Raw genomic sequence first — 27,548 nt, forward strand, 5'->3', positions numbered from 1 at the left:
CTAAAGAATACATTCGTTTGCTAGATCCTATCTTACAAAACCATTCTGTCAAGATCCTATTAGCTGATCAATATGCGTCTATCAAATCAAAAATGTTTAGAGATTACCTACTCGAAAAAGGTGTTACAATGGTGTTCACATCGGTAGATTGCCCACAATCAAATGGTCTTAATGAGCGGCTAAACCAGACATTGGTGAATCGTATTAGATGCAAAGTGAATAGTCCAGAAGGAAGAACGCAGACGTGGTCGAAAATAGCGGAAAGTTGCACATCAGAATACAACAAGACAATCCATAGCACTACTAAATTTACACCAAGATAACTGCTATTGGGAGAGGATTTGGAAATAATACCATCACAACTGAGGAAAAAACGAAACTTACAAATAGACAGAGAAGAAGCAATAAAAAATTCCAATTTAAACCACAAACGGAACAAACTGAGATGTGATAAGAACAGAAGAATATATGGTTTCAAGGAAAAAGAACTAGTGTATATAGAAAAAGGGAACAAGTTGAATAGAAATAAATTAGATGAAGTTAGAAGTGGACCGTTCCCCATTATAAGAAGAATATCAAACTCAATGTATGAAGCCTCAGCTGACGTCTTTCACTATCTCTATGGAGACAGCTAAGATTATGATGTTGATTAAATAAACAATCATTCTTTGTCTGAGTTTGAATGAGACGTTTTATTCCTATCTACTTAACTGGTGCCGAAACCAAAATATTATCTAGTATTTTTAATTGAAGTTAATAGGAATTTTCGGATAGATTTTGAAAATGCCAAGGAGGAAAAAGGAAATTGCATCAAATATTGAAATTACCGGGAAAGAACCACCACTTATGGACGTGAAATGTCTCATGAATTTGATCGGATCAATTCAGGAGTTCCAAGGAGAGGTAAAAGAACTCTAGATGAAGATGCCATCCATTCTCAAATTATTGACAGCAATTTTGATGAATTAACAACTACAAACCTGCATTCGTTTTTCTTGTCTAGAATAAGTACATCAATTATGGTTGATTTGGGAGTATCGTTCAGTTCATCTTGGGAGGATGTTAAAAAAGCCCTTAAAGAACGTTATGCAGGTGCAAGGAAATCAGTCTCTGCAATGGCAATGAGAGTGTTGGAATTGAATCGTGATTTGGGAGAGTCAATTGGTAGTTTTGCCAATCGGTTATCGCAATTGGTTAAAGAATTGAAATCGAAAGTTTTAGATTCGTGTAATACTAAAGAGGAAGGGGTATGGAGAAATAAAATCTATGAAGAGTTATCAATGGAAGTTTTGTTAAGAGCAGCTTCGGAGCGAGTATGTACGAGTGTGAAAATTGCAAAACCTCAGTCTTTAGAAGAGACTATTCAAATTGTCAAAGATGAGGAGTCTTATTGGAAAGAAGCTAGTCATAGACACTCAAATTGGAGAGTGGTTGAGAATAAGAGAAGATATTCACTTAATAGTAGAACCTCTCCTGTTTATGGTAACAGATCGAACCAGAAATGGAGAACTGATGTAAAGGGATTGGTTACTAATGGGAAAGGAAATAGAAAGGAAAGAGAAGGGAAATTAGCACGAAACGAGTGTTGGGAGTGTAGAGAAGAAGGGCATTTTGCCAGAGAATGTCCTTACATTTATAGAAAGGAAGTTACCCCAAAAAAGAATTTTGGAAGAAGAGAAGTCAATGCTTTGAGGAGGAAGGAAAATCGCAAAAAAAATTTGGAAGGTAGTTCTGATGGAGAGAGTTTAACTCACTCCTCAGATATTGAAAATAGCTGTTACCGTTATGAAAGTCAATATCGAGAGAAAAATGAAAAAGACTGGCCTGAATTGAAGGAAAATAAATCATCCAAATTATCGACAAAGAAAGGTAGGAATAAAGATTGAGGATTTCGGATGAGGAATATAGGTAGCAAGGAGCAAAAAGTGGATTGCAAAAAAGGAGAGCTACCTATATTTTATGTGAAGAGTTGGGATGTTTATTGCTTGTATGATACAGGATCGGACAGTACAATAATTTCGGAAGAAGCATTAATAAAAATTGATCATAGTTTGAAAATAGTATGGTGTTCTTGTGAAATGTTAACTTTGACAGGAAGAAAAGCTTTAAAAGGGGAAGTAGATTTAAATCTGTTTGGATTGATTGGTTTTAAAAAAATTATGAGAGTTCATGTATCAACAGAAATAATGAACAACAAGTATGATGTGATAATTGGTTGTGATATGATGAGAGATCTTGGAGCTGCTCCTATCAATATAAATGGTCAATGGATAATCAAGTTGGGGGATAGAAATTATAAATCGAAAAATTCAATTGCTAAAGAAAAACATTTACTAATGGGTTCCATTGTGAGAGGAAATTGTAATGAACAATTTATAGACAAGGAACAAGAAAAATTAGCATTCTATATGCTGGAAAAGTATAAGGACACTTTATATAATGAAGGAGAGAGTCTGACAACAACAGGGAGAGTTCTGCACTCAATTCAATTAAAGTCATCAAAACCAATATTTATAAAAGCCAGAAGGTATCCACATGCAATGAAAAAAATCATTAGAGAACACATTAAGGATATGCTAGAACAGGGCATTATAAAAAAGTCTATCTCTCCATTTTGTAATCCATTATGGGTTGTACCAAAAAAGTCTTCCCCTGGAGAACCGCCAAAACATAGGGTGGTTGTAGATTTCAGAGTTTTAAATGATCAAACAGAGTTGGAGAGATATCCCCTTCCAAGGCTAGAGGATATGATTGACAGAATGCAATTCGGAGCTAAAGTTTTCAGCACTCTGGATCTAAAGTCGGGATACCATCAAATAAGAATGAATCCAAGGGACATGGAGAAGACAGCATTTAGCTTTGAGAGAGGACATTATGAATTTACAAGGATGCCTTTTGGATTGAAAAACGCAGTACCAACGTTTCAAAGGCTGATGGATGAGTTTTTAGAAGACATAAATGAAGAAGCAATACAAATCTACATGGATGATATCATTGTGTTCAGCAAGAATCTCGAAGATCATAAAGCACATCTCACACAGTTATTTGAAAGAATAAGGAAGTTTGGCCTTAAGCTGTCAAAGGAAAAAACTAACTTGTGTCAATCTGAAGTGAAATTCATGGGTCATGTGATTTCGGAAAGTGGAGTTCGTCCTGACAGCCAGAAAATTAGTGCAATAAAAGACATTCCCATTCCAAAGAATTTGAAAGAGATAAAAACATTTTTAGGCATGGTCGGCTATTATAGAAAATTCATTCACAAATTTGCACAGATGACTGATCCATTAACAAACTTATTAAAAAGAGGTGTGAAGTTCCACATATCATCAGATGTTATCCAAGCAGTTGAAAAGTGTAAAGAAGCAATTTGTTCAACGCCTATACTTCAGTTTCCAGATCTTCAACAACCCTTTACATTAACAACAGATGCTAGTGGGGAAGCAATAGGAGGTGTACTATCCCAAAATGAGAAACCGGTTGCTTTTGCAAGCAGGAAACTTACTCCGGCCGAGAGGCGTTATAGTACAATTGAAAGGGAATTTCTTGCTATTGTATGGTGTGTTGAGAATTTTAGACCATACCTTTACGGAAATGAATTTGTGCTAAGAACAGATCACATGCCACTTTTATGGATGAATAAGCTGAAAGAAACATCCGCCAGGATAACCAAGTGGAAAGAAAAATGGCTGTTTACTCATTCAAAATTCAACACATTAAAGGAGTAGATAATGTAGTTGCTGATTGTTTATCTCGGAATATAAATCCTCTACAAGTGAAGCAAATTAATTTGGAAGTGATGGAAAATTGCATTATAAATGATAAACGTAATCAAATAATTCTTGAAAGACAAAACTTTGGAGGTATAACAAAAACTACCCATCGTTATGGCCCAATTCATACTTATACAATTACAATTGGCCCTCAGGCGACAGATGATGAACTGAAACATACAATAAAGCAGTTGATGGTAAGGGGGAAAGTTTATTTTATATTTTCCAAGGGAAAAGATTTTATTGATAAAATTAAGAGCTTTCATAAAGATGAATGCTGGGACTCAAAAATACACTTGATAATTTGTGATAGACAAGTTAAAACAGTTGAAGATAGAAGAGAACAACAAGAAGTTGTAGAACAATATCACATTGGAAGGACCAACCATAGAGGGGAAAAGGAAACGTTGCAACACCTGAAACGGCAGTATTATTGGCTGAATATGGCCAAAACAATAAGAAATGTGCTGGGAAAGTGTGCAGCATGCAATATAGCAAAATATGACAGAAAGCCTTACAAGACGCCTCAGATGGTCACACCTACTCCCGCAAGACCAGCAGAAATAATTCAAGTTGACATTTTCTATTACAATAAACTGAAGTATCTTACTACAATCGATTGTTTTACAAGGCTTGCTTCTGCATGGATTTTAAAGAATAAAACAGCCAAGTGCATGGAACAAAATTTACTAGCATTTTTTGGGCTCTTCAATACCCCCAACATGTTGTTAATGGATAAAGGAAAAGAATTCGACAACAATCGGATCAAAAAACTTTTAGAGGAACTTGGTATCGACAGCCACTTCACTACAGTAGGACATCCGCAATCTCATGGAATGATGGAACGTTTACATAGCACGCTAACTGAACATTTGCACTTATTAGAAGTTGATAGAAACATCTGTGGGGAAGAAGCAATGGCAAGAGCTATTCTGGCATATAATAGTAGCATACATTCTTCAACAAATTTTTCACCATTTGAGTTAGTTGAGCATCCAGAGGAGCATAGAGAAGTGGAGAGAAAAATCATGAACGAGAAAGTTCGGAGGACAAAAAAGTATAATTTGGAGGTGGCTGAAGACATGAATAAAATAAAAGTAGGTGACATAATCTTCAAGAAAAATCATCACAAGAGAACGAAATCGGATCATAGATTTGTTGGACCATATGAAGTGATTGATCTACTACATAGGAACCGAGTGGAGGTAAAAAAACAACACAACAATGGACGAGGTAGACATGAAATTGTGCATTTGAGTGAGATTAGAAGATCGAAAAGGAACTATAATGAAGATGAGTAAGGAAAGATTTCCGAAATGTTTTTATTATGTTGTTTTCCATGTTTTGTTTTTATGAGTTCTATTTACATCTCTATAATAGAGATAGTAAAGACTGGAGGGGGGTAGTTACAGAAGCCTCAGCTGACGTCTTTCACTATCTCTATGGAGACAGCTAAGATTATGATGTTGATTAAATAAACAATCATTCTTTGTCTGAGTTTGAATGAGACGTTTTATTCCTATCTACTTAACTTATGGTTTCAAGGAAAAAGAACTAGTGTATATAGAAAAAGGGAACAAGTTGAATAGAAATAAATTAGATGAAGTTATAAGTGGACCGTTCCCCATTATAAGAAGAATATCAAACTCAATGTATGAAGTGGCCTGCGGAATCAATGGGAGTGAACCAATCATCTGTCACTCAAGCAAATTGACACCTTCGAGGAAGTTTCTCGTTCAAGGGGGGGAGATGTAAGAAGCTGGTTGCTCTACATTCACGCTTCTTCTTTCTAATCATATGAACCATATGACTTGTTAATAATTCACTAATGTTGTTTATCAAACTAACAGCAGAGCTGATGAGAGAATCATTGAATGTTCATATTTGTACAGTTTAAGATTTATTGAGATTTATATTATAATTGACATTAAAATCGATTTTCTAAAGTAAATGAAAATCTTTCGTCAATTATTCATTTTAAGTAATATGTGCGAAGTAAGATCATTATATATATATGTGTGTGTGTGTGTGTGTAGCACATAACAGAAGACACTCTAAAGTTTGTAATATAAATTAAAACAGGAGACAAAAGACATAACTAGATTGAAAATACTTAAAAACTTACCCCTTCCTGAACCGAGCAGTGAGTCTCACTGACATATATATATATATATATATATATATATATAATATATATATATATATATATATATATATATATATTATGATAGTATATAATACTCTCACTGACATATATATTATGAGAGTATATAATGTCAGTGAGACTCACTGGTCGGTTGAGGAAGGGGACTCAGTTCCCGTAAATTCCCGTCTCTAATGTAAATTGTTAAGTGTTTTCAATCTATTTATGTCTTGTGTCTCCTGTTTTAATTTATATGTGAATATTTATCATATTATGTAATAGTATGAATATCTTATCGGTTGCAAACAAAATCTTTGTCTGTCATAGAATGCATGATTAAGCACATCATATCAACAAAATTATGTTCACATTTAAACAATGAAATATTACATTTCAATCAAAACATAGACATTAATAATGATAACTGTATTGTAATAGTGGCATTATAATAATTAATTCACGTAGAAAATATTGATTTCCTGAACCAGCAATGAAAGCTGAATTTATTGTTGTAATCAACTTGGTTGAATCTCGAAATTTATAATATTTAGAATTTAGAGAATTAAAAAGTGGAAATTTATTTTCAGCGCATGTCAAAACAATAGACGAAATTGATTGTTTCGAGCGCCATAGTGTGAATAAGATGCAACTTAGAAAGCAGTACTGTTTACTATGGTGAAGAGAGTAAGCCGGCACGAGAAGTGTCAGCTTGGGGTAGGTCTTCCATTGCGGTGGTAGAGGCACTGGCCCGTTCTCGGACACCAACTGCTGGAGAGCTTCCCTCCAAAGAGGTGTCTGCCGAAAAAGGGGTGGGGTTGGTATCGCGGCGTTTCCCCATCCACAGCGTCAAATCGAATCGCTAATACATAACAATACACATCAATGGATTTGGAATGAAATTGCCGACATTAATAATTTGGCTTATTTTTCTTAAAAATCATTTGTGCCGTACCGCGTCGGCTGTTTCCCCATCCACAGCGTCAAATCGAATCGCTAATACATAACAATACACATCAATGGATTTGGAATGAAATTGCCGACATTAATAATTTGGCTTATTTTTCTTAAAAATCATTTGCTTCAGAGTTAATCGGAGAAAACAATAAATCAAATCGAAAAACCCATACATTTTTTCATATATATTATTTTATCAAGGAAACTGTTTGTTTTATTGAGAAAATGAATACGACTAATAGAATTCAATAATGTAACGAATCGAATGACATATGATAGATCTTTTTTCCGATTAATGGTTACAGAGATAATTGATTTCCTGTTTACTATGCCGAAGAGAGTCAGCCGCGCTGTACCGCGTCGGCTGTTTCCCCTTCCACAGCGTCAAATAAAATCGCAAATACGTAACAATATACATCAATGGATTCGCAATGAAAGTGGCTACATTATTATTTGTCTCATTTTTCTTTAAAATTACTTGCTTCGAAGTTAATCGGAGAAAACAAAAAAATAAAATCGCAACCCCCCTAAATTTTTACATTTATATAATTTTATCAAGAAAACTGTTCGTTTTATTGAAAAAAATGAATAGTACTAATATTGTAGTCCATTATATAACGAATCGAATGACATAATATAATAGATCTCTTTCCGATCTATGGTTACAGAGATAATTGATTTTCCGTGATTACCTGCATTTATCATGTTTTAGGGGGCTGGGGGGGAAAGCTCCAAGGGGATTTCTTGGGACTTTTGGGAGAATGACCCTCTGAGAGGGTTCTATCGATGGTGAGAGATTCAGCTTTTATTTAATTATCCGGATCGAAATTGCTTTTTTGGACCTTCATTGACTGGGCTAATATATGAATTGCACTGATTGATATATGAATTCAGTCTAATTTATATTAAATGTTTGGTGATTTGAAATTTCAGACATCTGTTCTATCTCCACGCCAAAATGGATATTGCGGAAGGTCGACTGAAACTTGACAGCAGAGACACAGCGCTGAAGTTAGCTGCGCTCATTTCACAGGCAGAGTTGGGAGACTTTGAACCTGTATGCCCTCCTGTGCATTTCTACGAGCAGTGGTGCCAGTATCTTCTCGGTGAAACACTAATTGATAATTCAACTATTGAGAAAGTAGCTGAAATGCACGATAATGTAAAGGTGGGTCTCAAATTTTCTCGAACATCTTAATTGTTCAATGACTCGAATGACTCAAACAAATTCAAATACAAAAGTATATAAAAATGCTTGTATCTAATGCAGTTATATGAAAAATTTATTTTTCACCAACTATATTCAGTAGTGCCATCTACTATCCCAGTATAGCCATTTTTCAAGGAATGAATCGCCTAACAATCGGACAACAATATACTAAAAACTTGATCCTATCTATTAATACAGCCAAACACTCACCACAACCCCGTGCACTCAGATACAATACTCGACCACCAAGTACAAATCATTTTAAAATAAGATTTTCCAGACTCTCAGTAAGCAGAAAGCAATTTGATCACAACTGTAATATTCTCATCTTAAAATCTCAACTCATTGCTAGCGAACAGACTAATTGTATCTATGCTAGCAATGCCGTTAAAATAATTGAAAAATATGTTTTTGTTTTTAAATTTGATCGCATTATTTCTGTTTATATTGTTTTATATTCATAGCTTAAGGATGCAATGCAGAAAAACATACTTTAACTAATTTGTATTGTTTTATAAAATGGCAAATAAATTGAATTGAGAAAAATGAATTCAGTAATTAAATATTTAGCATTCTACTTTATGTTTACATTACTGGAATAAAATATAGGAAGTATGCTTAGTGCGGATTCTAGTTTTCTTTTTTCATAATTGTAATGTTTGATCAGTAATTAAATTTATGAGAGTAAATTAAGAAATAGAAGTTTTGAGTAATCGCCTGTTGTTTCTTTACTAAATATTTTATTTAATTGATTCATCCAATAAATATATAATCAGACAAATGTCTATTTTATGTTTAATTTGACTCTTTATCAGCTATTTGAAAGTTGCTTCGTTCGACGTTCCAATGTTTGAAAGCTGCTTCGTTCGACGTTCCAATGTTTGATAAAGTTCTATCTGCCTCCTTTGATTATCATTGTCTTCAGGTCATGTTGCCTTGTCTGCAGTCGGTCTTCTTTCCAAATTCATTCCAAAATGTTTCAGTTTTCTGAAAGAAATAATAGTTTGAAAATAATAATCATCTGAGGATTGACAATATCATCGCCTTCACACTACACCTACCACACTATCACCATCGCATGGTCCTTACTTGCTGTGAAGAATATCAAACCTTCGAGATCGAACAGTATCAAACAATATTATCAGTTTATATTATTTTGTTACATAGGCAGAAGATAATCGGATTAATTACAGAACGAATACATTTGAATTGGGTAAAGTTTAACAAACATTTGACAAAAACTTTGTGTTGGGTGAGAATGTAATAAATGTACACGAATATTGTTTGATATGTGGGAGGTCACAACACACAAACTAAGTGAAAGTAAAGTAATTGTGTGGTAGGGGTAGGTGTAGTGTGAAGGCGATCAATACAAACAATGTTCATGCGGAAATGAGTAAAACCTATTTTTGTACAACATTTTACAATAGCCTACTGTTTAGATGAGTTTAATGAAAAATTTAATCATGTTCAAACGGCTAGAGTAATCTATTTTGCTAATTAATTGCAATTTTTAATTATGAACAGGGCATGAAAACATTGGCAGCAGAGTACTGGCTTCTCAAAGAGATCTCAACCAATGAATGCTATGGCGAAGAGATTTTCACGTGCAAGGGCACCGCCCTGGGTATCGGACCTCACGGGATCACCATTTACGAGCCGCAAAAACAAACGTTAGTTCACAATTCATTCAAACTTATAAGCTGATTTCATTTCGATAAAGCTGATATCACTGCATAGAGTGCTTATATTAAAATCGGAGATTAGATCGAAATTGCTATATCCAGGGAAGCATATTATTTATTTCCTTAACCCACAAATTATCTCTGATACCACAAAAGCAAACAATAAGAATAGTTCTACACCCAGGCTACAAAGCATCAGTTACAGAACATTTCATCCCTGACTCAAAAATTCAGGTACATTTAAGTCTGATTTGAAGAAATACTTGACAAAGAGAGCTGTACCATATTCATCAATATGTTTCTCAATAGTATCAATTCCTAATGTTATTTGAGCATATTGTACATATATGATGTTAATATCGATATGCATGTATTTGATTCTCTCGTAACTGTTAGTAGTAGTAATACTATTTACAACGACGATATGATTATAGGATTGAACAAAACAATGTAATTACTAATAATGAATGTATGATACATAATGAATTCATATATTGTAGCTCCAATAAAAGTGACTTTCCACTGATTGATAATAGATTAAGATATTAAAAACATTTTATAGGTTAGAAAACAAATTAAACTTGACTTACATTGTTGAAAATATTTCACTATTTCTTCCTAGATCCCAATCAGACTCAGTAGTTTACTCTGTAGACAATATACACAGTCTGGGATTGCAGGAGGTGGCCCAGCAACTGAAATATTTCAAACAATGTGAGTTGAGTTTCATTATGTTCTTCAACATATCAAATGATTTCCTACCCTTATAATTTATTATTAATATAATATTATAGTCATACTTTCAGAATTCAATCAAATTTTTTTTTGGAAGTGGCTCCATAAAGACTCGTCATTAGCTATTTCTATGTTTAAGAGCATAAAACGCGACTTTATTGCTTGAGCAAAACAGTTAACAGATAATTTTGGGAAAGCAATAAAGAAGTTTTACGCTCGAATTATATACATAATTTTTCTACAACTGCAGTATGGGACTACAAAACAATAAATACAATAATACATAATATATATTGTCACCATTGCTGAGGTTATGAATCTTAGTCATCATGAAACTTGGATAACTATATTATATCATATTGCTAGAACCAGCAAAATCAATCAGTTTATTATAGACCAAAAATGATAATTTCTTGACTTTAGGAAGCAAAAAATAAAAACGTACTGTAAAAACGAGCGTAAACGTATTGCGCATGCGCAGCGAGCGTAAAATAGATTTTTCTACAACTGCGCGTAATAATAGTATATTTCGCACCTAGGGCCGAAAATGAGACTTATCCGGCTCGAAATCAGTTTTCAAGTCCGAGGCCGTAGGCCTCGGACTAGAAACGGCCTCAGACTAGAAAAGATTGAGAGCCGGAAAAACATTTTTGCTCATGGTGAGAACGTTATTTTTCGCCACACAGAAAAATAAACAATATAAATATGAGAATAATTGTTTATTAGGCACTTCCGAAAGCAAAACAGGAAGGTCATAGCTCTAGCAAATCTGAGGTAATCTGAATATCAGGAAATTGTCCAAGTATTTTTATTTTTTATTCTGATTTGTCTAAATAACCTAAAAGATTATGTTCAATTATGTAAGAGGTTGAGTTTATACTTTTTATTCTTTCAAATGACAATAAGATGATATTATTATAAATTTTTTGATCCTTGAATAATGAAAAGTTTTTTGATCAGCTGTTTTAGCACACTTGAAATTTGGCCAATCTGAATGTCAACGTCAACAATGCTTGTTGTCGTTGACTTCGGAAGTTTAGGTTAGAAGTTCTATCCTACTCTGAAAATCGAATTTGAATAGTTTATAATATATACGGTATCTTATCTGTATTTTATTCATCAAAATAAAATGATAGTATCTTATTGCAGAATACTTATTCAATTCTAGAAGCATAAACTGATTCCGTTTTTCATAAACCATTTTGTAAACACGTTCACATCGAATCAGAATCAGCTGACTTCAAGGTTATTTTACAGCCCTAGGGCCGTAAAACTTTTACCGGCCTGGTCAGAAAACAATCATTTTCGGCCTCCATATGACGCACGAAAACCAGCTCATTACATCCAAGTGGGGCGAAAAAGAATTTACATACTCAATCTACTAGACAATCTAATCTAGAGAATCTACTTTTTCGCTCGCTAACCATCTGCACATGCGCAGTAGATTTTCTTTACGCTCGCTAGTCATTTGCGCATGCGCAGATGAGTTTCTTTACGCTCGCTAATCAGCTGATGATAAGCAGCTCGCCAAAAGTAGGTCAGATCTTAACCTAAAAAGTCGGTAATTGTACCGGACTACCGCTTCTGCAGCCACAATGGATATCAGTGTAGACGAATTATTTATTAACTCCGCCAGATATAAGTAATTTAACAGGTTTGGGCAGTTGTAGAAAAAAATTGTATGTAATTCGCGCGTAATGCTTCTTTATCACTCTTGCAAAATTATCACGCTCCACTTCGCGTCGCGTGATAACTGTTTTGCGCTAGTGATAAAGTCGCGCATTACGCTCTTAATACATAAATAGCATACATAAATATTGGTCAATGAGTTTTCTATTTTACAATGAGTTTTCAGTACATAAAATGTTTTTTTTTTTTTTACAAGCAAATGTGGAGAAAGATATTATCGATTATGTGTAGGCAAATATTGTTTAATTTGTATTTAGTGTGTGTGAAAAGATAGAATTGAAATACATTCGTATATCGAGTGTATTAATGTATGACATTCTTCTCAACAGTATCGCATACACGGCAATCAAATCAGCTGCCTCTCACCGACGGGTATTCCAGCTGAGCTATGAACAAGGAGGTGAGACGTGTGCTATGCTGGAACTGAAGTTTGATAGCTCGCTGGCCGCGTCTGCTGTCTACAGGGCTCTCACCGAGAAGCATGCTTTCTACTCCTGTGAGACTGTCAGGGGTGCTGTTACCTCCCAATTCATAAGGGACCTCAAGGTATTTAGTACAACTGAACTTGCCGGTCTAGTAAGTGATTGTTTGATGGGAATATCTGTCGATAAACTAAAAAAACTTGAATATAGAATCTTATCTAATGCCGCATCTACATATCTGCCCAACGAAGGCCAACGTCGGCTAGCGCCAATGTGTGGCTTGCCAACTCTGGCTACCTCTGGCCTTCATTGGGACCTGGTTAAATTGCAGGCTAGGCCAGCTCACTGGGCCAAGGGTGGACTATACATACGATCATGCTGTAACTTTTATATTACATTACAATCAATCCCATAACAGCTGTCTTTTCGGAATGGGCTTTTAAAACTTTCTTTATTCAAATTGAATAAAAATCTATTGTAAAGAATCACTATGCAACTGCAACTGCAATCCCTTTCTGACTATTCACAATCAAGGTTCTCACAAATACAGTATCGCAAAGGAATCGCAGAAGTGATATAAGTCAGCTGACGCGCTGAAAGAGTTTTCTGATACAGATGATTGTCGAAGCAATTGTTGAATGTTTCGATTCCATGGTCTCGAATGTAAATATTATACTGTATTGTACCGAATTATTCAAAATGAATGTCCTAACTTCAAACAGTTATATTTATTTTAAAAAAAGAAACGATGCACATAAACCAATTTCACATCAAATTATACATAGATGCATCAATTTTATGTTGGTGTATTATAAGGCCTATTTCACTTGGCAGAATCATGTCTCCTGTTGGAAGATCATATTTCATATTTCGCATCTCTCCTGTGTCTTGCACATGGGGATCCTACATTTCAGGCGACGTTTGCTCATAATATGACTCATCAATTTTTCTCAAATTCTAAATTCCTTAAAAATTAAGAAAGAAGATTTCTGATTTCATATTTGGACTCAGCACCCCAGATACATACTTATGTCCGAATTCCGAAAATACCAAAAAATAAGGTAGTAAGAACGCTTTTAAAAACCAAAGTTTTCCTCCCAACTAAGAAAATAAGATAATCATTATTCTGCCTCACAAAGGGACAGGCAAAGGTTTTTAGAAGTTTCTAAATTGAAATCAGAACTTTAGTTTTAAGTTTCAAATCTTTTTTAATCTTTGAAAGATTTAAACTATGAAAAGTTCAATCCAAATATGAAATCAGAAATCATCCTCCATTATCATAAAATGAAATACGAGAAAATGGATTTTTTTACAGTAGGCCTAACGCTACTGGATTGTTCACGTTGTCACAATTTCAATTGTCATTTAACAATCTAATCTAATTGTCATTTTAATCTAATTTATTAGGTTCAAATCGTTGAATAGTACTCAAAATTTCCAGTAATTAATGACTTGAAAACTTTGCAACAAACAATAAAATATATTATGAACATACAATAAATAAAGAAAAATCTATTATGAACATACAATAAGTATATAAACATTGCGCTGATCTGAATCGATCCAATGATAATAAAAAAATGGAAAGATGTCTTTATATTCCAAGTAAAACGGAAACTAATACTCGTGTTTGGATTAGAATTTTGCGGAGTGGATACTGCATACTGAGAAATTCAGACTAACCTGGCGACTTTGATGCTATTGTGTTGCTAAAAAAATGATTATAATACAATCATCTCTGATGACATATGCTATTTATTACAGCACAATAGAACTTGGTGAAGTTGACCCAGTAATAATAAAAAATATCATATTCATCAACGGATTTGAATTACTTTGAATCTATATTGGATGAATAATATTGACAATAGTTAATAAGTTATTAGTAATCGAGATATCTGAATTACACCGGAATCCCGTTTTATTGTCATCAAAGAATGAAACTGAGTAAAAACCATGTATCATGCATAGTACCAAGCAGTTTGATATACTTTATGTAATGAGTGGTGATTAACATAATGTATGTGTAACATAGTTGAGGCGTAGATGAGGCAACGTTTCATGTGAATGATCAATACATATGTTCATATATGGCGAACTGAAACCCACCATTAAAACTTGGAGCATAGACGAGATTCACAATTGTGAACATTTTCACAAACCATGGTGTATGGACCCTACTTTTTTGTAGATGTCGTTCGAGCCTAAAAGGAAGGAACATAGAACACTTATAATACACCATCTTAAACTTGATGCTTCTGTGAGTAATTTGATGTGCATTTTTAATATGTAGGCTATATATATATATATTATATATATATATATATATATATATATATATATATATATATATATATATATATATATATAAAATTAGGACACACCCTTTATTTTTCGATGAGTTTTGAAATGTTGAGTTGTTTAGTAGGCTACTGATTTCGCGTTTGTTATCAAATTTTGTTAAAAGTAAACTTATTTTTTTCTCTTTCTTTGTTGAAAACTGTAGTTTGAATGTGTAAATTATGGGAACTTCGGAATATAAGTATTGGGTAAATGGCTTTTTGATTCATTCACTTTTATTCTCTACATTATATGATGAATAAAATAGCCATTCACTTCTAATTCTTCTACCATATAGGCTATAGCTAGCTGGGAGATTTCTAACCTAACATCAGTGTTTGCTATATAAGCCTTAGATAGAAAACACTCTACTAAGTCGTAGATAGAATAGTGTAGGCAACGTTTGTATCCGATCTTTAAAGCACTTGTTGCATGCACTATCTAATGAAAGATCACTTGTATAAATACAGCCTTTCTGTATAAATACTGTTTAATGAAGGAAATAGAATAATATATTGAAATATCCCATTGTTTTTGTTTCCAATAAATTGATTGATTGAATGTCGTTGATTTTCATTGGTTGGGTCGTTAGGACTATGACTTACTGATCATTGGTAGAAAGGTCCACATTTGAGCAATTTATTAATGTCACTATTAGTATATTATGTTTGTGAATTATTTTGTTTATTCAAATTTATTGAGGAAATTGTGTATGAACTCACCTGGCAAGCCTTGTCTGGAAACTACCATGCTTATACAATAAACACCTACATTCAGGTCTTGTAGCATTTGCTATTTTGTCTTCCATATTTATACCAAATCTTCATCTTGTTCCTAAAAAGAAAATAAAGAGAGAAAATCAAATTAGAAACAAAAGTACAGGTACAGGTAGGGAAAGGAGCTATACATTATTCAAAATATTATTTTTTCAACAAAAAGAATTTTTTTTTCAGTGTGTGGGTTTAGATCGTTAAATGTGTGAGTCAGATATCAACCAACCGAGAAAGCAAAAGATAAAGTTACAATGATGAAATTTTGAAAATATATTTGTCACAAACAACAAGTAATGTATTTTGAATAGTGGTAATTTTTATCGTCACTTTCTTGTTATCATTCTAAAAAGTTGTTAGTAATCCTCTTGTGGGAAAAAATGTAAAAGCAAGTGGTTAGCGGTTAATCAAGTGTAAGTGGTTTATTTATGCATACCTATGCTTCGAGTGGATTAATAAATAGATCAAGAATATTGAGTGGTTCCACGTGATATGATTTAAATGAGTATGGATGACTTCTCAAGACTTTCACAGTAGTGTCTTCATAGGAATGACCGAATTTCAACAGACGATATGTTTCTGTTTTATAATCAATGTTTCTGTTTAATAATCAATTATTCAATTTTATTATGGTAGTTGACTATATTTTACCCACACATTGAAAGAACAAAGTTTTATTTTTGTTGAAAAATGAACTAGTAACTTTTATTTTAAATCATCTCTACCTCCATGCCTAAATGTTACTAATAGAAAGCTATTGACTAATAACTGACCAATTTATTCATTGTGAGCTATAGATTTTTAAATCAGCAGCTTATAGAAATAAATAAAATACATACAGGATGGGTCAAAAGTCCGAGAACAACTTAATATCTCATACACAAAGGTAATTTGACGGTGGGTGTGATATGACTTTGAAATTGTGGTCCGCCATTTTGAATGCAACTTTATTTTTTTTTTGAATAGGAAAGTGGTCATGCGATACATGATTTCAATACGGAATTTCAAGAAAAAATGAATGGCGAAAACCGCATATCGATATCTCAAACAGTTTCGAAGATATTCACATTATAAATCAATACCATCTAACCATCCAAATCAAAAATGAAATAAATAAATACATGTGAATATCTTTGAAACGCTTTAAGATATCGATATGCGGTTATCGCTTTTTTATTTTATCTTGAAATTCCGAATCGAAATCATGTCTCGCAAGACCACCTTCGTCTATTTAAAAAATAAAGTTACAGTCAAAATGCCGTATCCAAGATGGCGGACCAGATTTTTAAAGTCACAATAAAGTAGTATTTTCAATTAGAGTAGGATGCCCAATCATACCCACCGTCAAATTACCTTTGCGTATGAGATATTAAGCCGTTCTCGTACATTTCATCCACTCTGTCTGTATATGGAGTTATAATGTATGTGAAAACGCACAAGTGGTAAAGACCAAAATATTCAAATATAAATAAGATTAAAACCAGATTATATTGGAAAGAAATTTTATAACAAGTTACCACAACCCCTTAAAAGTAATGATTATTTGAAGTTGATGGAGTATTTCATAATGTACAAGAGTTCCTTACAAACCAAAACTAGGTTTGATTTACTTGGTATTGAATTAAGTAAACTTAGTGTTGATAATGTAAAATTATTGACCTGACTTGTCTGATACCCCAAAACTGGAGTCCTTGGGACGTTATCTTAAAAAGAGATAGAAATAACAGTTTTTACATTCCCTTCCAAACTTCCAGAGTTTCAAATTATTTTTCAAGAGCCTTCAAATTATAATGGGCAATTCTTTGGTGAATGTCTTGCGAATAGTATATAAATAATTTATTCATTGTGAATTTATTCTCATGAACAATTTTATTTTGCAGGGGACAATAGTTTCAATATTCAATGAGTCGACGCCTTTGGGAAAGAAATACGTGTTCGACATCCGAAGGACATGCAGAGAGGTGCATGACAATGCAAGAAGAGCCCTATACCAAGATGCCTCTACTTCTCAGCCGCCGCAACCTCTGTCGCCCACTCTCACTCTGGCTGCCAACAAGCAACATCCAGCCAAACAGCAGCAAAATAGCGCCACTGAAAAGTTGGCTAGACTGCTCGATGCTCTCACTTGCAGGTAAATTACTAGTGAGCCCCCCGGGCTGCAAAAGTGCAGCTGATAGTCTGTCAGCTCGTCAGCTGTTTTATTGAAAGCAGTGCCAAGTCAAGAGAAATAGTTCGTTTCATTTAATTCAATTAAAAATGCACTTTATTTTCAGAAAATATTTTCAGTAAAACTTTCTTTTCAGTACATTACAAAACATTCCCCTGAAAATTACTTGTCTAATATTTAACAAATCCTTGTTTAGAGGTGGAGTCACTACAATTATAGGTGCAGTACAAGAAAGAAGAAGTTGCCTTTTTACAGTTGCAGTTTACAAGTATAGAATTTAATTTTAATTATGATATATAATTTAATAATTAAAATAGTCACTTTGTCAACAATAGTTGCTTATGTTTTTCAGAAAGAATATAAGTAGTAAGTAATATGAGAAATATTTATTTTGAATAAAACATTACAGCCCAACAAAAACGTGTATTGTTCATGGTTCGAAAAAACTTGTCATCAATCCTTATTATTTAACCAATGCTAGCAGTTGAATATTTAAATGTGAATCTCACTATAGATGGAAAATCTAAGAACGTTATTAAGCACAGATAATCGGAACCACTTCTCCATCGAACTAACAAGTACCTCTGTATAGCCTTCAATTGAAAAAAATCTTTATTTATAATCATGTACAGGTACATGAGGAACAGCGTCAATATAATACCAACACAACATAAAAAGTAGTAGAAAACATTCTTAAACCTCCTATAAAAATAACAAAAAGCTATAAACAACAGTCATGAACCTAAAGTGTGTTATCTGTAAACTCATGTAGGGAGTACTGAACCAATGATATTAAATACTCCTTGAGTTTTATACTCAAATTGTTGATGTCCTCTAATTCTAAAGGCAGCATTGTGAAGTATTTCCTTCCCATGTAGTACGTCTTTTTCTTGAAAAATTCTAACCGGTGTCTTCCGCTATCCTCCCAAATCTAATACAGTAGCCATGAGTCTCATTCCGTATTTCTTCTACAGGGTAACTCCTAACATACATAATAACATCAAATACATATTGCCCGTAAACTATAAGAATGCCAAGCTGCGAAAAAAAAACAATTTTACAGAGTCCATTCTTTTTAGATTCATCATTATTCTTAGTGCTTTTTTCTGTTGTATGAGAATTCTATGAAGATTGCTCTTGGTCGTGGCTCCGTAAATGCATAGACCATAGGCCAGATGGGAGTGTATTAGTGAGTGATAAAGCGTTTTCATAGTTAGAAGACTGCATTTTTGCATTTAGAAGACTGGCCTATTATTTCGGCCAGGCAATGACGATGGAAATGAATATTATTCCTCTCTGATATGCATCATTATTTACATACAACATGCCCATTGTTTTTCTTTTTTTCAATCTAAAATTGTTTTTAGAGTCTATTGTATTTCAATTATTAGTAGAATTTGTTTCATAATAAATTGAATTTTCATCTTTAACAGATGTTTTAAGATAAAATCAAATATCCAGAACATAAATATATTAATATGGAACCTTTCCATTATTGAGAAAGTTGATCGTATAGTCAATTTCACTCAAGAATATTTTAATCACAGAACTGTAGTTTTCTGTTGAGAGCAACACATCTTCAGCTGTACTGGTGAAACAGCAAAATTATTAATTTAAGACGCCATTTAGACGCCTTCTGCTTCACTAGTAAAGCTAAAGAAGTAGTGTTTTTTTTTTAATATGAAACTATGGTTCTTTGAAATAACTAAATAAATTATTAATAACTAGAATGAATTAACTAAATTAAATTTGTTGAGAATGGTGCCCGCTTGACCGATGATGATATAATGAATAAACAGGTTTATTTATTAACCTTTATATAGAAACAGATGGATTTAAAATAATCAAAATTGATATGCGTTTAACGGTCATACTATTCAGTACAAAATTAAAGCTTATAACATTTTCTACAACATCCTTCTGACAACTTTTTCCATATATCCGAGCCTTAAGGTGTGACATTTCAAATATGAAAACACGTTTGCCTCCATGTTTTGCTCGTTTTGACTTTTTTGGAATACTGAGGCTGTGCAAAGGCTAAATAAACTTTCTACTGTTGATATTTTTCAAAGCTGTTTTTCTATTTTTGTATATTATCAAGCAATTAAAATGAAAAAGCTCTCTCTGGATTTTTTTCCGATCATTAATTTTTGAGATATGAGTGCATTAAGTTTGAATTTTTGGGACAGATCATTTCAAATTCGGTAAGAGATAGATTCATGAAACTCTAAGGATAAATTTTTCTTGGTATTGTTGATTGAATAAAACAAAAATTTCCTAAAAATATAAATTTATGAAAAAATTATTTAATTTACTTAAAATGACCAAAATATTTTTTGTGAATTGAATAACTTTCTCAAAAATTGATTTTCTCATAAAATTTTTGTTTTATTCAATCAACAATACTATGAAGAATTTATCCTCAAAATTTCAACTTAAGGCGCTCATATCTCAAAAAGTAATGATCGGAATAAAATGTTTCCTGAGAAAACGTTTTTATTTTAATAGCTTTATAGTATACAAATCGAAAAACTTTTAAAAATATCACTAGTAGAAAGTTTTTAGCCTTTGCACAGCCTTGAAGAAAAAAATCGACGCTGATTATGAACTTTTAGAGCATTAAGTTGTTTTCAATTTGATGTATAATTTTAATATTTTAAGCATTTCCTACGACCGTTACAGCAGTTCATTGTTGAGTGTAAAATATTCATTTTTGCAAGAAAAAAAATGAAAAAGCAACTTTCAAACCATCCTCATGCCTCTAGCACTATGGTTAGGGGTGAGGACGTTCGATATGTTCACCTCCTTACAAGTCCCAACAAAGCTGCAAAGTAAAAAAGTGGGTTTCAACATTCCCTTCAGAATTATTTATTAATTGATCTATTGCTGCAAAATTGTAGATGCTGCACTCAACAATAAAACTGCTGCAACAGTCTTGGGAAATTCGTAAAATATAGAAATATTATACATAAAATTTGATAGAATTAGCTCATAATTAGCATGAATTTTTTCATCAATAGTACAAAAAGTTTATGCTAAAAAGAGAAGAAAATTGGAGACAAACATTGTTTTTTAATGTAATCACCTTAAGTCTCCGATATCTCATAAACTATAAGAGATATATAGACCACTTCTGGAATTTAATTATCAATTTGGCGGCATTAATAATTTATTGATTGAAACTCCGATTTGGATTGATTTAATGATATCGACTCGATACAGAGGCTCGATACGGCCTTGCGTACCGATACGAAATGATCAATATTCGATACGTATACACTCGCAGTCGCGCATACTGCTCGCCGACTGTAAAGCTCTGTTAGTCCAGTCACCTGGTACTTTTTGCTGGAAAATTTCAGAACAGGCTGATTTTTTCATCACTAACTTAACATAACTATATAATATAGGTTCCTAAAATCATGTTCTATCTGACTCGCTCTTGGATGCACTTAATTTGAGTATTAGACAGTTGGAATATTATTCCTAGAGGAAACGCGCCTAAACACACCTTATTTAACAAAATTTCAAACACTTCAAAGTTTCCACAATAAATTAATGTCCTGTAACATTTTATCGTATATCTATTGATTAGGAAGTTATTCCTATACCCAGTCGGAATATAATGAAATTTCAACATTCTATATTTTGTCGAATAAACGTTGAAGATTACGTTTTTCGAATCAATGTCACAAATAAAAGTTGTAGCTTGTTTCAAGACCTTCAAAGTGGTGTTTCATAATTCATTCTTTCGCTACACTTCACAGAAAACAGACAATTCCCGGACATTTTCTAGGTTGGAAAGATACCGTTTTACGATCAGTGTAGATAAAATAAAAATAAAGTGTAGATACCGCCATTGGCAGTCATTAAGAAGTCTGATCAGCTGTTCTATTCACAACTTTTTGATCTTATGAATATGGACCATGCTTCAGTTACGTATTCAGCTTCTTTTTTTTGTTTCTCATTTACATATAATTTTTTTATTGTATAGTGAAAAATATCGTGTGTTACTTGGCCGTGAATGTCTCTTGCCGGGCTCGCATGAAATTCCAGTCTTTGCTATCGCCTCGACTGGAAATATCATTCACGACCCCACAAACGGCCACTTCCCGGCCATTTGACTTAAAATAGCTATTTCCTATAATCTTAATTGTTCAGTTCCTCTTCACTATGTAATATTTTCTGTACTTGTCACCCATTCAAGTAATATAGTATCAACAATATGTTGGTGGTACTAAGGAAACATATATGGTGGACAAATGCAATGAATTTTGTTATCGGTTTTACCGATATCTATCTATCTGAGATAGATTGGTTCACTTGGTCTCAGGTAGTAGAGACAAAATTACTCTCAGAGGTAATTTGAATCATAAATTTAAATAGTGAAAATCGGAAGTTATAGTCAATAAAAACCATTAAATTCTTCTAAATTAAGATTTTTACGAAAATTCAACAAGTTTTGAAAAATTGTAACTCTGCATTCATTGAAGATAGAAATCTCCGAATAATTTATTTTATTCGAAATTTTCTTATCTAAAACAAAGGCGGGAGTGATTTTTTTCTGTCCGATGATTCAATTCAATCTGGTGAAAATCGCAGAAAACTCGAAAATTAACAAAAAATTCGAGGATTTTGGGGCACCCTGTGAAAAGCTCCAGGAATAGAAGGTCAAATTCACGTAATAAAGCTGTCCAGAATCATTGCCTGAAAAATTCTGCTTGTTCGGAATTGACTCCCCAAATGATCCTTACACACTATATCAATAATTGATTATAAATTTATGATTGTGCACACACGCTTAATTCAATTGTATAATATGTATGAAAATCTGTATTTGTAACCCTTTTATAAGGATGTGTATGAAATGATTCAGTGTCCTATTTTTTATAGAATATTTTCAATAGGTACGCCATACCGGCACCTCATGGGGAAGAAAATGGAAAAACAACTCTATTTTGTAACACTTTCCTGAATTTTTCCTTGGTACCCAAATAGCTAATTGAGGCTAAAGTTCAACCTTCTTGAGTCTTGGGGTGGGGTTGGACCACCCTTCTGAGTAACCCATTTTCCTCCCCTCACCAGGAACATTGCGTACCGGAACATATATTTTAACAGCACTGAACCCAATTAATCATGAGCTATAGCCGGTGGCAAAAACTTGTATTATACAGGAATATACTGGAATTTTCTGAGCCTGATTTTTTTGGAGCCTGTTTAAGATTTATTCAATAATTTAACATTACACAACTTCCAGAAAACTACCACATGCTTAAGCCCAAAACGGTCCCAATTCTAATTTATACGACAGTCCAAATGTAACTAGGTTATGTGTTACTTTCGAATTTTAATTGAGTGTTGTTTTGAATGCATGGGGAAGAAAATGGAAAAACAACTCTATTTTGTAACACTTTCCTGAATTTTTCCTTGGTACCCAAATAGCTAATTGAGGCTAAAGTTCAACCTTCTTGAGTCTTGGGGTGGGGTTGGACCACCCTTCTGAGTAACCCATTTTCCTCCCCTCACCAGGAACATTGCGTACCGGAACATATATTTTAACAGCACTGAACCCAATTAATCATGAGCTATAGCCGGTGGCAAAAACTTGTATTATACAGGAATATACTGGAATTTTCTGAGCCTGATTTTTTTGGAGCCTGTTTAAGATTTATTCAATAATTTAACATTACACAACTTCCAGAAAACTACCACATGCTTAAGCCCAAAACGGTCCCAATTCTAATTTATACGACAGTCCAAATGTAACTAGGTTATGTGTTACTTTCGAATTTTAATTGAGTGTTGTTTTGAATGCATGTAGTTGGATGGTGGCGCAGTATATTTCGACCCATTGCAATACATGTTTTACATTCAACAATTTCAATCTTGAAGCTTCCTGTGCCGCTCCACAACAGTGGACTGTTTCCATCCACAGAAGAACTAGCCTTAATCATCAACCTTTCAATGGCAGAACCGATTGCATGCGATCGGTTCAAATGATAGTTGAATTAGCTCAACTAAAATGAGGAATGAAAAAAGTTTTGTTCTTGATTGACTATAATTTGGTGGAATTCATTTCAATTGTCAGCATTTCTTATAAATAACAACAACGCTTATCATTCAAACATTGTTGACAGATTGAAGTGAATCTTATGATAGACACGATCAGCGCACAAGTTTAAACTTATTCTTGACGAGCCACAAAATGGATATAACGTATAGTAACATTCACATTTGGAAACTCTTCTTTCATACTTGAGAAGAATCATGATTGATCAACCATTTATTCATTATTTATATGATTTTATACGTTTTTTTTTAAGTAGAAATTATACTGTTGTGGTGGTAATTTCGCCATTAGTATGCATTCTTCATGGTTATGATTTGCACTTACAGTGTCTCAAGTAGTACATAATATGTCATTTCTTTAGAAGATAAAAGAATGGGTCTACAACATATCAATTGTATCTTTATTGTATTCTGTCTATTGGTTATTTTATTTTATGACAATTGATTTATAAATGTGAATTAGATATACATTTTGTATTTGGATTGTTAATTTTATGAATACGAGTCAAGAGTTTATCAAATTGACTGAGCTGTACTTTTAGGAGTAAGTTTGTTTTTCGGATCGTGTTTAAAAATTCCTCCAATCAGTAAATATTCTCTACTTTAAAAATAATTGTGTTATAAAATATATTATTATTATTTTGGAATTTGGAACATCCAAATTCAAAAGAATGGTATGTATGAATATTTTTGGATAGAAAATTTTGTAAAAAATCTAGAAGACATAACCTCATTTGGACTTTTTATGTTACCTAAATTTCGGAGAGAAATAGTACAAGGTATTCTTAGTTTTTCTCCCGATCTGTCCTCCATTGTACAAAAGAATATTTCATAAAATGTTTGGAGTACGTTAAGCGTTATAAGCGTCTCTCAATTATTTAAAGCTATTGAGTATGTCTGTACAGGTCGATAGTACAGTACAGTATTGAAAAGGAAATATTTTTGAGTATATTCATGATTATATTGTGATAGATATTTTAAGAGAGACATTTATCGTCATATGAGACAACGTCGGATGAATTTGACGTATTGAATGATCTCAATATTCCTATTTTTTAATCGATAGAATAATGCAATCTCCCCTTAATCATCTTTTATTATATTGAAGTGTCTAATAATAATATAAACTTAGAAAGTTTCAGTTCTTCATAAACTTGAGTGTCCCAAGATACTTGTTACTTCTTCTTATCTCCTTCACATATTTTCTTTCAAAACCGAACTATACAAAAATTGACTGTATTTTCCTGTACCAGTAAATTTTATAAACAATTTTTTTTGTAATGCAAAAATATGGCCTTTATAACAAAAGGCTTACTATTGTACAACTAGAATGTGTATGCGTTCTCAATCAAATCTTAATGTCAAGTGTTAACTTTTATTTGAGTACTTGCTCTGTTTCTAGAAAGCAATGCAAAAATCAATGCAACACGTATTTTAATATCTAAATAAAATAATTTTTAATTTTACTTAGCTGAGAATATGTTTTGTATATAATATAAAGTTTAACCTAATATAGAATTGTAAATCGTAGCTTATAAGAAATTTCCATCTTATGTATGTAATTTTAAGGGGATTATGATTTCTGTACTCTGTGTCTTGACACTTATGAGGATGGTGATCCATCGCTAACAGTTAGTTGACTGTCGTTTTTATTTTTAATCAGTAGATACATTAATAGTCGAATGCATTAATAGTTACTCAATTTTCCACATCGTCTCGTATTAAATGTAGAATCAATCCAAGTGTGGGCTTAAGTTTTATAGTTTGATATTGACTGGTCATGCAATGCTTTCAAAGTATAAACACTATCATCATACAAATTAATTACTAGCTCGCTAAGGGATTGTACTGGTTTTCCCTATTTTTTACGTATTCTGTGTACCTTACATCTAGAATATTTCCAAGGTGCTCGATATTTTTATCGTGGTAGGGATGTCCACTCTAATATTCGTCCTTTTCAATTTTTTACTTATAACAGTAGGATTTGCACTCGATGTTGAAAACTTTGATATCCCACCTAAAACTTTATTGCTTTCACAGCATAAGGGACCAATCCCTCGTATTGTTTCCTGCCAAGAAAATTATTCAATTACTTCAGTTGCTCTTGACAAATACATGAATATTAGTATTTTTGCTTGGGTATAATGTCCACATAGTGCTTGGTCTATGTTTGGGTAATGAGGGTTTTATGAGAGATAAATGGACCTACAGCTTCAAGTGGATCTGAATCTCTGGGAAGTGATTTTGAAGCTTATGGGAGTCTGTTATCAGAGCTGTCTTTAAGCCAGAATTCTTACAACAAAAAAAACTGATAGCGCGGGGTGTATTGATTGAAAAATAATTAGTGAGTGAGTTGTGATTATTGAGTTGAGTTTCCATTCCTATATTTGAAATGGAAATAATTCTCGGTATTTATAAAAAATAATACCATACTGAACATGATAGAACTGGTTTTCTGGCTAGAAACTGATTTCATTAACCAAAGTGGATAATTAAGTCTTGGATTTTCAACCTTTCTATGTCCATGATAAGTCTTGGATTCTCAACCTTTACTATGTCCATGATAGTTTTTATTTCGTTATTTAAAAAAAAAATATTTCTGTGCGATATAAATACAAATATGTAATGACTTACTGTGTTTTCAACTAACGAAAACTAGACTTCATATCACAATCTAGTGAATTAATGAGTGAGAAATCTCAGATGATAATGTTTTCCTACTGCTGCAGTGTGGGATTTATACATATATAGTTAACAAGTTGTGAGGTATTGTTTTGACCCTTCAAAGCCTGACCATAAATTGAAGGTATACGTTCGCTTACTAGAAAAGCAAGTGTAATCCTTACAAAACTACTCCTTATGAAACTTTTCGAAAACCAAAGACAGTCAACACCTTGGTCATAAAATGTTTTCAAATCACTTGCGGCTTGCATCAAACGCGGTTAGCCGTTCTTTCTGATCGGGTTTTATTCGTATTTTGAGAACAATATTCATTTGGGTCAAAAATAGAAAAGAATTGAAATTTATGTGTCTTTTTGGCGAAACTCAGTCAACGCTACTCCCCAAAACAGTTCATTTTTACACTATTTCCAACTTTATTGATTTTCAACAAAGTTGGAGATTTATTAAATATTTTTGGTGATTTATTCCTGTTGAAATAAACTAAACAATGTCATTCATTGAAAAAAATTTAAATAATGCTTAAACTTTCAGCTATTTAATTTAGCATATTTTAGGATAAATATCTTGGAAAATCAATGTAGTAATTGAAAAGCATACATCCCAGGATATTTTTATTTTGCGGAGATCTTTTACGGGTACTGACTAGTTTAAAATTTGTTTTTTATTTTGCCTTCAGGCTGATAATCGGTTGTACAGTTCTCACTGCAAAAGTAGGTCAGCACACCTTCACTTTAATTTCATCTGTAGACTTGATTAAGTACAAAATGAAATTGATATAAAATCACACTATCTCCATATTAAGGTGAAATAATAGAACTATTTTCTTTTCCTCGATATTTCTTTTATTCACCTTGATACTGATATGTTTGGTGTGTAATATCTTCAGTTTAAATTACTGTTTAGGTCCTTCGAATG

At 32.9% G+C, this 27,548-nt stretch overlaps 2 protein-coding genes and 1 long non-coding RNA gene across 3 annotated transcripts in view; 2 read left to right on the plus strand and 1 right to left on the minus strand.

Moving 5' to 3' along the window:
• The window catches only part of LOC111057624 (E3 ubiquitin-protein ligase MYLIP), a 92,451-nt gene extending 73,222 nt beyond the window's left edge, over window positions 1–19,229 (plus strand). The window contains exons 3-6 of the mRNA XM_039443390.1: window positions 7,801–8,035; window positions 9,605–9,750; window positions 12,516–12,732; window positions 17,599–19,229. Of these exons, the coding sequence (XP_039299324.1) occupies window positions 7,801–8,035; window positions 9,605–9,750; window positions 12,516–12,732; window positions 17,599–17,853 (853 nt within the window). The 3' untranslated portion in view covers window positions 17,854–19,229. The remainder of the gene's footprint in view (window positions 1–7,800; window positions 8,036–9,604; window positions 9,751–12,515; window positions 12,733–17,598) is intronic.
• LOC120355086 lies at window positions 618–3,667 on the plus strand. Its single transcript, XM_039443392.1, has 2 exons — window positions 618–1,888; window positions 1,922–3,667. The coding sequence occupies exon 1, from the start codon at window positions 858–860 to the stop codon at window positions 1,884–1,886; it is 1,029 nt and encodes a 342-aa protein (XP_039299326.1). The 5' UTR covers window positions 618–857; the 3' UTR covers window positions 1,887–1,888; window positions 1,922–3,667.
• Window positions 8,781–27,548, minus strand: part of LOC111057625 — a 44,818-nt gene continuing 26,050 nt past the window's right edge. The window contains exons 2-4 of the long non-coding RNA XR_005573425.1: window positions 15,671–15,782; window positions 10,353–10,457; window positions 8,781–9,064 (exon numbers count right to left, since the gene is read on the minus strand). This is a non-coding gene — a long non-coding RNA (uncharacterized LOC111057625). The remainder of the gene's footprint in view (window positions 9,065–10,352; window positions 10,458–15,670; window positions 15,783–27,548) is intronic.

The sequence above is a fragment of the Nilaparvata lugens genome, chromosome X (genome assembly GCF_014356525.2).
Source record: "Nilaparvata lugens isolate BPH chromosome X, ASM1435652v1, whole genome shotgun sequence".
NCBI lineage: Eukaryota > Metazoa > Arthropoda > Insecta > Hemiptera > Delphacidae > Nilaparvata > Nilaparvata lugens.